Below are 13346 nucleotides of genomic sequence, written 5' to 3'. Positions count from 1 at the left end.
AGTTTGGTTTAGAGTGATCCCTCTGCTTTTGTGGAAACATTGGCTACAGAGTCTCATGAACCTGGGTTCCGATCCCGACTCTGCCACACAGTTACTGTGCCAGCTTCGATAAGTTGCTTAGCTTTTCTGTGTCTTGTTTTTCTTATTTCTAAAATAATAATATCCACCCCTACTGGAGGATGCAATATTATAAGTACAAAGGAGTCTGGCATTTGAAGACTGTCAGATAAGTTTTCTTCCACCACCTGCCCTCCACAGTTTGAACAAAGCAGAATGATGCGCAAGTTGCAGAGGGTGTGGACATTCTGATTCTCATGCCTAGAAAGACACTCAGCCTCACTTCTGAAAGTGGGGAGAGGAAGTGGGCGTGCTCATGATCAACAGTATTCTGTGATTGCTGGTTCTTTCTAAGAGCATCTAGGGACAACAGGAGCCTCCACCTGGTTTTACCTTTAAATTCTTTCTCCATCCCTTCTTACTCCTTTCCTAAGCTTTCTCGTGCTTATCCTGGAAGCCTCCTATCCATAGCCCAAATCATCCCCGGCCAGCAGTTGTGCAGGCCACAAACACAATGCCTTAGTGTGACCTGAAAGATGGCATTGTTGCCAGTAATAACTTCCATGTTTCTAAAAGCTGCCTTAAGGCAACTAGTCTTGTGCAAAACCCCTTATTAGTGAACGAACAGCCCTGACTGCGGGGTTGACAGTGGAGATAGAGGAGGCCCTCTCTGAGTCATTTCCCTGAGACTCACGACAGGGATCAGGGATCCCCATCAGCTCAGGCCTCCCAGCCTCGCCATCCTGAATGCCCACACATGACAGAAGTGGGTGTCCTGAGACTTACGGATCAGTTTCATATAGGCAACTTCTAGGCTCTGCCGTCTTCCTAGGAAACTGAAGAGTTGTTTAGCTCAGTGCCTTTGTCTTCCATCTTCTGGTGGATGGAAGGATTGTGGGTAGTCTTTGAAACATCTCTGATGGACGGAGGGATCCAGGCTGGACTTCTTCCTCAAGTCTGGGAAATGTGCTTTGCCTTGTATAAGAAGGTTCTTTCCATTTCCTGTGTGTGTTTTCATCTCTTGTACGCATGAAAAAATGATACTGTCTCTTTGAAGATATATTTACCACCAGCAAATACTCCTACTTCCTTAGAAAGTTTGGGAGTTATAGAGCTAAAGAGGTGGCTCAGTCGCAAGTGCTGAGCATGCAAACAAGAATCCCTGAGTTCAGATTCTCAGCACCCATGCAAGGTTCTGGGCACAGTGCTTCTAGTGTTTGGGAGACAGAGACAAGAGTTTATAAGAATATAAGAGTATACAAGTATAAGAATATAAGTGTAAGTGTATATACTTAAAGTAGTTATAAGAATATAGGTATAAGAATATAAGAGTATATAAGAATAGCTGGCCAGCTATTCTTGCCTAATTAGTGACAGGTCAGTGAGAAACCCTGTATCAAAAAAAATGTGGAGATTGAAAGAGGAAGATATCTGATATTGACCTGTGACTTCTACACGCACATGCATATGCACACAGAGAAAACAGTGGGGACAAATGAGCACCCAGATTGCTACTTTCTGCCTTTATGCTGCTCTTCTATAGCAGGTAGCTACCCTGTTAGAGGTGAGTTTGGAGTCAGAAGCCAAGTTCATCTGTCACAGTCGAGGGACATGAGGGTACAAGATTGTGTGACATCAGAATGTGGAAATCAGCATTTCAGGTGAATTTCTATTCAGAAATGAGCTAGCATTTCTTGTTTATTTCTTCTTTCTAGGTCAATTATCAGCATCTTATTCTCAAATTTAGAAGACGCCTGCCTAATGTCATTCTAGGTATCCAGATGTGGTCCACCAGATAGATGCCTCCAGTACAACCTGGGGGTTCATTAGATTCATCAATTCGTCGTGGTCAATAAACACTTTGAAGTCCTTTTGTGGAAGGAGCCACTTAAATCCAAAGTACAACTATAATCAGTTCTAATGAGGCCGATGGTTTAAAGAGAGGCCTTTAAATCATATATAAAACTCCTCTGCCAATCATTGGTACAGGACAAAAGCAGACGAGGAAGGTGAGTCTAAGTGCCCGTGCTTAAAAGCTTCCTTCTTGGTGGTGGAGTCACACTGAGCTCTGCTCAGCTGAATGAAGCCAGAGGGGCAGCCAGCCACTGCCTGATGGGTTCTCCAACTGTTATAGCTGTGTTATAGGACATAGTGCAGTAAAGGCCACCACTCTGTCAAACCTTAACCTGCAGGGTGCTGCCACTAAAGGCTTCTTCAGAGAGAGACAGGAGAGTTTTCTCTGGGAAGTTGCAAAGGAGGTAAGCGTTAGTTTTCTTGTATCCTGTGAAATGTAGAAGATGCTTTATAAATGGAACCAAGGGAAGGAGGACACGGAACGCAGCAAACCTCTAAGTGTATGTGGGGTGACGTACGTAAGATGTGATATCTGCACGGCACTGGATTGAAATTAACTGGGAGTGCTCTAATGACGCACAGGCTTGCGGCTGCAGGAGTGCTGCTGTAGAACTGGAAAATGGGCATTGAACTGGAAACGATGCCAAGCTTTTTTTATTTACTCTTTAAATCAGAGGAACTTCCTGTTAAGAAACCTTCATGTTTTAAGAGTAATCTGTTTCTGTTTCAAAGCAGAACAGGCCCCAAAGGATAAGAGTCGCCACCATGCTACCCTTGGCGGTGTTCTGGGGACTGGTTGCCCTCATTGGTAAGTAACTGATCGGCATTTTCCCCTATTCCAAGGTGTCTGTTTTCTAACATAGTCAGAAAGAACAATGAATACATGCAATAGAAGAGTGGGCTCTCCTGGACCTGCTTGGTCATTAACCAACTGCTTATTTCTTGTCTTTGCTTTTCTTTGTGTGCGTGTCCACTCACATATGCATATAAATATGTGTACAGGTGTGTGTGTGTGTGTTCATGTGCATACATGCTCACATACAGAGAAGGAGAAGTTAAAATTGAGATCAAGTGTTTTCCACTTTTTTTTTTTTTTTTGAGATCAGGTCGGGCCTCTCACAGAACCTGGAGTTTATGATTTGTCTAGGCTGGCTGTCAAGATAGTCCAATAAACACAGCAACTGAGCCACCTCCCTAGCCCAGGCCAACTGCTTATTCTTAGGAGTGTTTTCTGTTTGCTAAGCGCACAAAGGAGATATTAGTGGGGATTTAAAATAATTAAATACTAATTTTTCTATGTATTCTCTGACAATGCACCTACTTGGCTGGGTTTCTTATGAAGAGGAGTACGGCACATGAAGAGAAAATTCTCGATGAGAGTTATTAGATGAGCATGTGGAGAGGGAAAATCCATTAGTGTGGGAATTGAGAATGAAAAATTCACATCTATCGAGGATATTCAGACCTGAAAGCCCTGGGGGAGGCCATGGAAAGAGTGAGGGATGCATGGTGATCCCTATGAGAAGGGAAGAGGCTGCTGGATGGAAGCAATGACTTAGTAAAAGCTCTGTGTCAAGATAAAGTATTTGTGACAAAGTGAACCAGTGGGTAAGGCCAGAACAGAAGATTTATTCAAACTTTTGCAATTATTTTAGTATATATATAAATTATTATACTATATATATAATATATATTTTAATATATATATATATATATATAAATGATTTGCCTGCCTGTATATGTCTGTGCACCATGTTCATGCCTGTGTAGGACAGAAGAGGGCATTGGATACCCCAAAACTGTAATTGTAGATGGCTACGAACCACTGTGTGGGTGCTGGGACTTGAATCCTGGTCCTGGAGAAGGTTAGTGAGACAGAAAGGGACCTTGGACAAGAAGAGATGAACCAGGTGTGGTGTCTCATACCTGTAACCCTAGCACTCAGGAGGCTAATGCCAAAGAAGTGCCACATGTTTGAAATTAGCCCAGGCTTCATAGGCTAGCCTTGGCTACAGAGTGAGAATATGTCTCAACAAAAGATAGATGGATAGACAGACAGACAGACGTAAGGAAAGAAAACGTGGAAAGAGTAGTTTAAGAAAAATGAAGAGCAATTGTAAGCAGTGTTCAGTTGTCATGATTGACTGAGAAGAGAGTTCTTTGAAAGTCTTTCCTTGTAAATTTGGAAACGGGAGCCCAACCCAAGAGCAATAATTTGCAGTTACTTTTGGTCAAAAGCAAAGCAACATGTTTTAAAGTTTTTACTCATTTTTAATTGCAGAGTTGTATAGCCAGTGAATTAATTATGAGCCACCGTACGATCTGTGTGCAAGTGAAGGATGACCAGTCTTAAACAGACCTGTGTACTGATGCTAGCACAAGCTCATGATCGTATTGCAGGTCTCTTCAAGCAATGATTCTCAAGCATGCATGAAAGTCACCCGAGGGGCAATGGTGGTGCACACCTTTAATCCCAGCACTCGAGAGGCAGAGGCCGGCGGATCTCTGTGAGTTCGAGGCCAGCCTGGTCTGCAAAGCAAGTGCTAGTACAGGCTCCAAAGCTACACAGAGAAACCCTGTCTTGAAAACAAACAAACAAACAAACAAATAAAATATTAACTAAGAATGCTACTTGGCCTTGGGGGTCAACATTTCTGAGTCAATATACATGGTATTGAGGAGCCCCAGGGCAAACAGTTTTTAATAAGTATCCCAGGTTGCTTTGATGTCTGTGGGATGTGGGCTACACAGTGAACATGACAAAGGCCTCCTCTCTGTTAACAGATAGTGAGCCTGCCGATATATTAATAGTAATGTACGGAATTGGGGACCAAGAATGAAGTGTAAGGATGATTTTGTTCACCTTTTTAATACAGGTGAACAAAAAAGGCTCTCTGATTAAAGCAAATTTTTCGGGTACTGAGGATTGAAACTTTGTCCAATAAGCCCTGCAATAAGCCCCATTCCAGTAGTGTAACAGTAGCTAAGGCTTGAATTCCACCTTGTAGCCTAGAATGGCCTTTAACTCCCGATCCCCTAATGCTATTGAGTGTGGGGATTGCGGATGCGTTCATCCACTCCCAGCTTCTGTCTTGTTGGTGATAAAACCCAGAGCTTGACACAAGTTAGGCCAGCGCTCTACTTGATGTGTACTGAGCTACACCACCTGGCCTAAAAATTCTTTTTTTTTTTTTTTTTTTAAGATAGGGTTTCTCTATGTAACAGTCCTAGCTGTCCTGGAACTAGTTCTTGTAGACCAAGCTGGCCTCAAACTCACAGAGATCCGCCTGCCTCTGCCTCCCGAGGGCTGGGATTAAAGGCGTGTGCCACCACCACCCGGCTCTAAAACTTTTTTTTAGCTAAAATAAAATATATTAAATTATTTTAGCTGCAGAAAATTTCAAACCTACAAAACAGAGAATTGTATAGTAAGTTTTCCCAAACCCATAACAAGCTTTTACAGCTTCAAACCTTTGCCTCTCTTATTTTATCAAGCCCCCCGCCCCCCGCCTACTTTGCTTGGCTTTGAAATTTGGTGTGTGTGTGTGTGTATGCACGCATGCATGTGTGTTCATGCATATACATATCTGTATGTGACATGCATATGTTTGGTTGGAGTCTTTTAGAGCAAATTTATAACAACAAACTCTTTTGTCTGGGGCTGGAGAGATGGTTCAGCGGTTAGGAGCAGTGACTGCTTTTCAAGAGGACCCAGGCCTGATTCCCAGTATCTCATGATGGTTCCCAACTGTCTGTAGCTCCAGTTTCCACCATAGTGGTCGCGGAGCAGGAAGAAGGAGTCAGCTTCTGCATAGATGTCTTTATTCTGTAGCCTCATTCTCAAACCAGGGACCTTAGATTTTATGTGCATCTGTATTATGGAGCCCATTATTCCTTCGCTCTGGTGTACAGTTGTTCCTAAGTATCAGTGTGTTGGTTTTATGACTCCTGTGAATACCAAAATCTGAGACTGCTCCGTCCCTATTCCTAATAAAATGGAATATGATTTGCATAGCAACCCACACACCTCTTGTATTTCAACTCAACTTTAGAAGATATTTAAATTTTTAAGATTTATTTTATATACAAGTATCCTATCTGCATGTGTACCTTCATTCCAGAAGAGGGTATCAGATTCCACTAGAGATGGTTGTGAGCCAACATGTGGATGCTGGGAATTGAACTCACGACCTCTGGAAGAATACCCAATGCTCTTAACTGCTGAGCAATTTCTCCAGCCCCTTTATATGATTTATATGATTTTTAATATTTAATGCGATGTAAATAGTAACAAGTCTTTCTATGTCCCAGCAATTCCCAAATAATGACACGGAGACTTAATTATGAAAACTTGGCTTGTTCCTAACTAGCTCTTATAACTTAAAACAACCCATTTATGTTAGCCTACATTCTGCTATATGACTTGTGGCTGTTACCTTTCCTTCTGTGCATTCCACTTGCTCTGTATCTCTTGGCGTCTCCACCTTTCTTCTTCCCAGAATCCTCTCTGTCTCTGGAAGTCCTGCCTAACCTCTTCCAGTCTAGCTACTGACCATATAGCTTTATTAAACCAATCAGAAGACACCTCAACAAAGACACGTCTTCACAGGGGAAACACATTCTGCAACAGGGAATACTATGTAAACAGTTCCTATCCTATATTTCTTGAGGAATTAGCATGTACATGTGCAGTACAGACACAATATAGTCCACCCACGGTTGGTTGAATTCTCCTATGCAGAAACAGCGTCTGGGAAGGTCACTGATATTACTACATGCATCGTGGGCAGAAGGTAGGACAGACATCTTCAGAGGGTGATACCATGACAGGGGCCAGCGTGGTAGTTCTGCTCTGTCTGTCAGACAGACACCCGTTTTCCTGCTTTTATCCTCTGGATAAACTGTCAGTATCCTGACTTAGGTGACAGTTATGTTGCCTAACTTTTGGGTCCATTCACAATTCCATTTTGATCTATTTGTGAATGGGAGAAAGCACTTCTGTTTTTTCTTTATGTAATAGTTTTTTATTAATTCTTTTAGAATTTCATGCATGTATATGATACATTTTAATCATATTCATCCTCCACTACTCCATAGCCCACCCAGATCCACACCCACACCCTTCCTACATTGGGTCCATTTAAAATACATCAGTTTACATAATTTCCACACTTCCCTTCAAATCCTCCCTCTCAAATTCATGACCTCTTCTCCTTTACTGTTAAATATATAATATAAATATATATATAATATATATTATGTAATAAATATATAAATACTACCTGCTAAATATATGTATTTGTTTATCAGAATTTTACTTTGAAATATTTTAAAAATCTTTAGAATTACTTTGGTTTTCTAAAAAAAAATAGTAGAAAGAAGGGTTCTATTTGTTAGATGCCTAATTCTAAGAAAGTATAGTCTCTTAATACTGTTACAGTCATGAAAATTTTATATATATAGTAAGTGAACTCAATTCTTTTTTTTTTAAAGATTTATTTATTTACTATGTATGCAGTATTCTGTCTGCATGTTTGCCTGCAGGCCAGAAGAGGGCACCAGATCTTGCTACAGATGGTCGTGAGCCACCATGTGGTTGCTGGGAATCGAACTCAGGACCATATGGAACAGCACACAGTACTCTTAACCTCTAAGCCACCTCTCCAGCTCTCAATTCCTATTTTTAAAAAAGTTGTTGGCATGCTGGGCAGTGGTGGCACACGCCTTTAATCCCAGCCCTTGGGAGGCAGAGGCAGGCTGATATCTGTGAGTTCGAGGCCCTCCTGGTCTACAAGAGCTAGTTCCAGGACAGGCTCCAAAGCTACAGAGAAACCCTGTCTTGAAAAAAAAAAAAGTTGTTTGCTTGAGTGAAGCAATACAGTTATCTTAGAAGATGTTTGTTTGGAGGAAGGAAAGGTAGATTAAATGATAAAATCATGTAATCTCAAAAAGTAAAAAAAAAATAAGAATTAAAAATTGCTAAAAATACAAAATAAGCTAATGAGCCTTGGAACAATGTGAAAAAAACTCACAACAATGTGGAAAATAATGTCAGATTTCCTTCAGCAGAGGGACCTGAATAAGCCTAATTAGGTCACAATGGCACAGTAGAAAACAGACATAGATTTGATATAAGTTGTTATGGCAACTTAAATCATTTATTTTTAATGGTTCAGAATATTTATTATTAATTTATGATTTATTTTATTACTTATTATTTATTTTATAATTTTATTTTTTATTATTTGTCTATTTACTATTTATTATTAGCTAAATAAATCATTTATTTAAATGGATTCAGATCCTCACCTTATACTAACATGACACAAAATGAAAGTCTATGCAACTTCTCATAGTACCTTTCTTGTTTTTTTTTTTGTTTTGTTTTGTTTTTGGCTCAGCTTTTTATACCCCAGAAGTATTTATTTCAGAAGTAAAACTTTCACTAAATCTTGCGCTGGGCTAACTAGAGAATGTACTTCACTTGTGAGAGGCCCTGGGTTTGACCTCAGTGCTTGGGAGAAAAATCCTGTGGCCACTTTCATTCTGATGGGGATATATATATATATATGTGTGTGTGTGTGTGTGTACATATATATAAACATACATAACATTCATATATATGTATATATGTGAAACCTATATGCACTGATTTTCACACGTATTTCCATTATGTTCTGAAATAATGCCTAGAAGTTAAAACAAAGTTTGGAATCAAATTTTTGCCTTGACTGACTGATGAATTATTGGTAGAAAAAGGAGTTGAGCAGGAATAAATTATGGTCTCTACTGTTGCATAACTTTGTGTGTGTATGTGGTGTGTGTGTGTGTGTGTGTGTGTGTGTGTAGTCAGCCAAGTCCAGCAATGTTTTCTCACAGGATTTACATAGATCGTCATTCTGCCTTCCAGGCACTTCCAGGGGCTCATACCCCCTCACTCATTCCATGAACCCTCATCTGCATGCCCGACTTTACCATGGTTGCTATGGAGACATCATGACTATGGAGACTTTTGGGGCCCCGTGTGACATAAATAATCTGATGAACTGTGGTAAGTACAAACAGAGCAGGGTCCTGTCCATCATTCCCACTATCATTTACAGAGTTGTCCTTAGGAGGTAATTAGTTTTGAAACGGGACCGACATTACAATAACAATCATGAATCAAAATTAAAAGTTAAAAAAGTACGCTGGATATGGTGGTGCACACCTTTAAACCTAACTCTCCCAAGGCAGAAAGAAATGGACCAGGAAAACCCTGTCTAAAAACAAAAACAAACAAACAAAGAAAACAAAACAAAAGCGTCCTAGCCAACCTAACCATTTCTTGTTTTCTTCTTGATTTTTTCCAAATGTCAAGGTGTGTTGATTTTGATATAGCAAAACCATTCCTTAAATAAAAGACTCAGTGCTGACTTTGTTATGTTTAGTTCGTGCTGCAGCATGAGTATCCTAAAGGCAAGCAGAGTCTCTTGCTCTTGACACATCCCTCCTTTGCAATTCCATTCCAAAATATTCCCCACATAAGGCCACATTTAAACCCATGTTTTCAACGCAAGGACCAGAGGCTCAGCAAGGAGCCACATCATCCGGCACAGAACTGGCTGGTTGCAGAGCCTGACGAAGTACAACGTGGCTCCACTGACTTCTAGTCGGTGCGCCGTCCTGGCAGAAAGCGGAGGGAAGAGCGCAGGGACTCCTACAGGCGTTGGTGGGCCTCCCTGTATTTCTGCAATTAGAGGTCCGACTGATCTAAGAATGGTCTTAGAATGATCGTCCTGAGCTGTGGGCGTGGTCAGAAGCTGAGGCTGAATTAGTAAACTCTGAGAACCCGTCCTTTTCTGGAGTAGAGGAAATAGTTTCTTTTCTTTTGACATAGGGGTCCACGGTTCCGAAATGTTTGCCGAGATGGACTTGAAAGCCATCAAGCCTTACCGTATCCTCATCAAAGAAGTGGGACAGAGATACTGCATCGACCCAGCTATCATCGCCGCCATCATCTCCAGAGAAAGCCATGGTGGAGTTGTCCTGCAAAATGGCTGGGACCATAGGGGACAGAAATTTGGTTTGATGCAGGTAGATAGCCAGAGACTTTCCATCAGCCCAACTCTATCTCTCCTTGCAGAAGTTCAGCCCAAACTCAAAGTCCATTTCAGGACATGAACACGAGTGCCTGGGCTTAGGGAATGCGGTACACTTTGCTCTGTGACATATCTGTGGTGTTTCACTCAAGGTCTAGCATTTCTTTAAAGTGTTTCCTGTGTCTCATAACTACAACGTATCAACTACACCTATATCTATAGATATTATAAACCACATGAACTATACGTCAATTGGGAAAAGTTTATAAAGGTTACTATTAACCCTTATATAATAATAATAATAATAATAATAATAATGTCTTCTCGGGGCTCCTGAAGTAGTAAAATTCATGAACGTGAATTGAAATACTATAATTGAGCCCCTCTTCAGCTACCTTTGTTCCTTTGGATTAAGTGGAGGAAGGGGAGCCTCATTATCTAGATATTTCTTTCCAGGTCTTTTGTTTGTTGGTTCTGAGGCAAGCAACAACTCACTCTGTAACTCTGGCCTAGCTGAAACTTGCTTAGTAGCCCATGCTGGCCTGGAGCTTGTGGTAGCCCTCCTGCCTCTGCCTCTTTAGTTACCTATATCTCCAAGTCTAGCAGGAACAATGTTTTTTTGAATTAGTTACATAATTATTTTCATTGTGAATGTCTAGGGGTTGGATAGTAATTATTATTCGTTTTGAAACATTTTTTTCCTTCTCACCCTCCTCATCCTTCCTTCTTTTGCATATCAGAAAGCCCCAAGTGAGCTTCTCCCAAACTATATTTGACTCTCGCCTGTGAAAAACAATATATTAGAGTATGTAGCCTTTTGTGGATCAAAGGAAAGATGCTGAAGCCAGCGTTTGAATACAAAGTGTGTGGGGGGGAATCAAAGATGCTGAACCCAGTGTTTGAACTTAAATCCAAAGAGGGAGACCTAGGAAGAGGGGAAACTGTGCCACCTTGCCCAGATACCAATACAACTGTTTGGATTTTCCAGCTTGATAAAATGCACCATCCTATTGGCTCCTGGGACAGCAAAGAACACCTTCTACAGTCCGTTGGGATCCTAGCAGAGAAGATTAAGGCAATCCAGAGAAAATTTCCCACATGGAATTCAGCTCAGCACCTCAAAGGTAGGCTCTATGTCTAGAGCTTTATCTAAATGAGCAGTGGATGAGACTCCTAACCGCAAATGTGCCCTAGAAGCATCCCCACTGGGTTGACTAGGAGGAAGCCCATCTTAAAGAATGCCTTAGCATCCTCTGAGCCATGCATGTCTTCACATCCTTTGCCTTCCTACAAGATGTTGGGTTTCTTATTGTCCTTCTAGCCAACTAGTAAGCCACTGAATGACATCTTAAGCATTAACACAATAGTTAAAAAGTGTTTACCTTCTCATAGTTTTACCCCCGATCCAACACTATTAGCTATTCTCCAAATTGCCTGAATAAACTTTTACTCTGAGAAATGTCAGAGCTTCAGTTACCCCAAGAAGTCTAAGTGAAAATTTCTGTTTGGCTGAACTCAGAGCCCCTCAAGTTCAGCAGCTCCCGGATGGAATTCAGTCACTCTCCCCACCACCATATGTTCATTTCGCTTTCATTTTATGTATTTATTTATTTGGAGACACTGCTATAGCCAGTCATCACAGCCAGAAAAAAAATGATGATTTTTTTTTCTCTTGGACTCATTTGCTTTTTCTTTCTATCCACCCAGCCACACCAATTCCTCAGTTTCTCTTACAGGATCATGATTTGTATATTCACATTATTCTCTCTTTCCACACTTTAATAGTCTGAACTCTAAGCAAAGAATTTTCTATCTCAAGGTCCTCGAAGGTAGAAAGGAAAATATGAGCATAAAGTACAATTTTTAAAAATAAACTAATGATGATCGAAGAAAAACTTCTAGGGTAAAATAGTGCATGCATGTACACAGGGCCCCACGGGGGTAAAATAGTACATGCATGTACACAGGGCCCCACGGGGGTAAAATAGTGCATGCATGTACACAGGGCCCCACGGGGGTAAAATAGTGCATGCATGTACACAGGGCCCCACGGGGGTAAAACAGTACATGCATGTACACAGGGCCCCACGGGGGTAAAATAGTGCATGCATGTACACAGGCCTCCACGAGGAATGAATACATCGTGTGTATCTTGCACACAGTGAGGAGCCTTTTCTGGCACTCAATGGGTGCTTTAAAACCTATGAATGAGGGGCCTGGAAAAATAGCTCAGTGGTTAAAAGCACTGGCTGCTCTTTCAGAGGACCTGGGTTCAATTCCCAACAACCACATGGTAGCTCACAACCATCTGTCATGAGATCTGGTGCCCTCTTCTGACTTGCAGGCATACACGCAGGCAGAACACTGCACAGATAATAATAATGAAAAAACAAACATGAATGAATGAAGAAGTGAATTGTTGACTAGATGAGAAAATGTTACAATCTTGTATTAGTTCTATCAGATCTGTGCTACGTAAAGAGAAACAGAAACCTTGTTACCCTGGAATATTTGCCCAGAGGGTGGGGAGTTAATATCCTGGGACCTCATGTCTTATTTCTACTGACAGCTAATATTGGAATCTAAACCTGTGTGTTTCATTTCAGGTGGTTTGGCTGCTTTTAAGTCAGGACTGGAAACCATTGTTACTCCTGCAGACATAGAAGCTGATTTAGTTGATGATCTTATTGCCCGAGCCAAATTCTATAAAAGACATGGCTTCTAGGCAGAGGCGCATTGACGTGGAACTCAACTGGCCCCTCTTTCAAAGTTTAATATTAACCCATTGCACTCAATAGGAACAAAGAGATATTTAGAATTATGAAAGAAAGTTCATTGCCAAACTTTTTAATAAAAGCAAGCAAAAGAAAGGAAGGAAAGAAGGAAGAGAGGTGGGGATATAGTTCAGTTGTTGAGCTCTTTCCTAATGTGTGCAAGGCTCCAGGTTCCATCTTTATCACAAAGAAGAAAGAAAAGAACCTTAAGTCCACAAATGGTTCCTAAGAAATAGTCATAGACATATGTACAATTTCATTGTTGTTAATATGAACACCATGGCACATGGCAAGTGCCTGTTCTGGCCGGGCTTCATTTTAGACCATGATTTGAACCTCTACTCTGCCTAGCAGAATTACTAATAAGTGAGCCTTTGTCTGTTTCCCAGTTTTTGTCCCAATTGCTAGGGCTCTGCTCATGAGATGTGACTGTCTCAGAGGGCAATAGATAGAGAGGAGATGAAGGCTACTGGCTGTGGATTTTGGTTGCCCCTTCAAGAGAAGACACAATAATTTGTTGGGTTGTGAAGCTTTGGTATCCCTGCCAAGTGACTCCTAGGTCTTTTGTTTTCTCTCTCTC

At 41.1% G+C, this 13346-nt stretch overlaps 1 protein-coding gene across 1 annotated transcript; it reads left to right on the top strand.

Moving 5' to 3' along the window:
* The first annotated feature begins 2676 nt into the window (after nucleotides 1–2676).
* Lyg2 (lysozyme g2) lies at nucleotides 2677–12717 on the top strand. The gene is made up of 5 exons (XM_057794303.1): nucleotides 2677–2719; nucleotides 8822–8962; nucleotides 9791–9987; nucleotides 10981–11116; nucleotides 12599–12717. The coding sequence occupies exons 1-5, from the start codon at nucleotides 2677–2679 to the stop codon at nucleotides 12715–12717; spliced, it is 636 nt and encodes a 211-aa protein (XP_057650286.1).
* Nucleotides 12718–13346: the final 629 nt, after the last annotated feature.

Source organism: Chionomys nivalis, chromosome 19 (genome assembly GCF_950005125.1).
Source record: "Chionomys nivalis chromosome 19, mChiNiv1.1, whole genome shotgun sequence".
Lineage (NCBI taxonomy): Eukaryota > Metazoa > Chordata > Mammalia > Rodentia > Cricetidae > Chionomys > Chionomys nivalis.
The sequence above is the reverse complement of the archived record's forward strand: the minus strand, read 5'-3'. Positions and strand labels throughout refer to the sequence as shown.

What these genes read in the sequence shown, in the direction of transcription:
- Lyg2 (XM_057794303.1), top strand. Translation starts at nt 2,677, where the DNA reads ATGCTACCCTTGGCGGTGTTCTGGGGACTGGTTGCCCTCATTG. An exon ending in GGGACTGGTTGCCCTCATTG is followed by an intron (nt 2,720 to 8,821) that starts GTAAGTAACTGA and finishes TCTGCCTTCCAG; the next exon opens with GCACTTCCAGGGGCTCATAC. An exon ending in AGAAATTTGGTTTGATGCAG is followed by an intron (nt 9,988 to 10,980) that starts GTAGATAGCCAG and finishes TGGATTTTCCAG; the next exon opens with CTTGATAAAATGCACCATCC.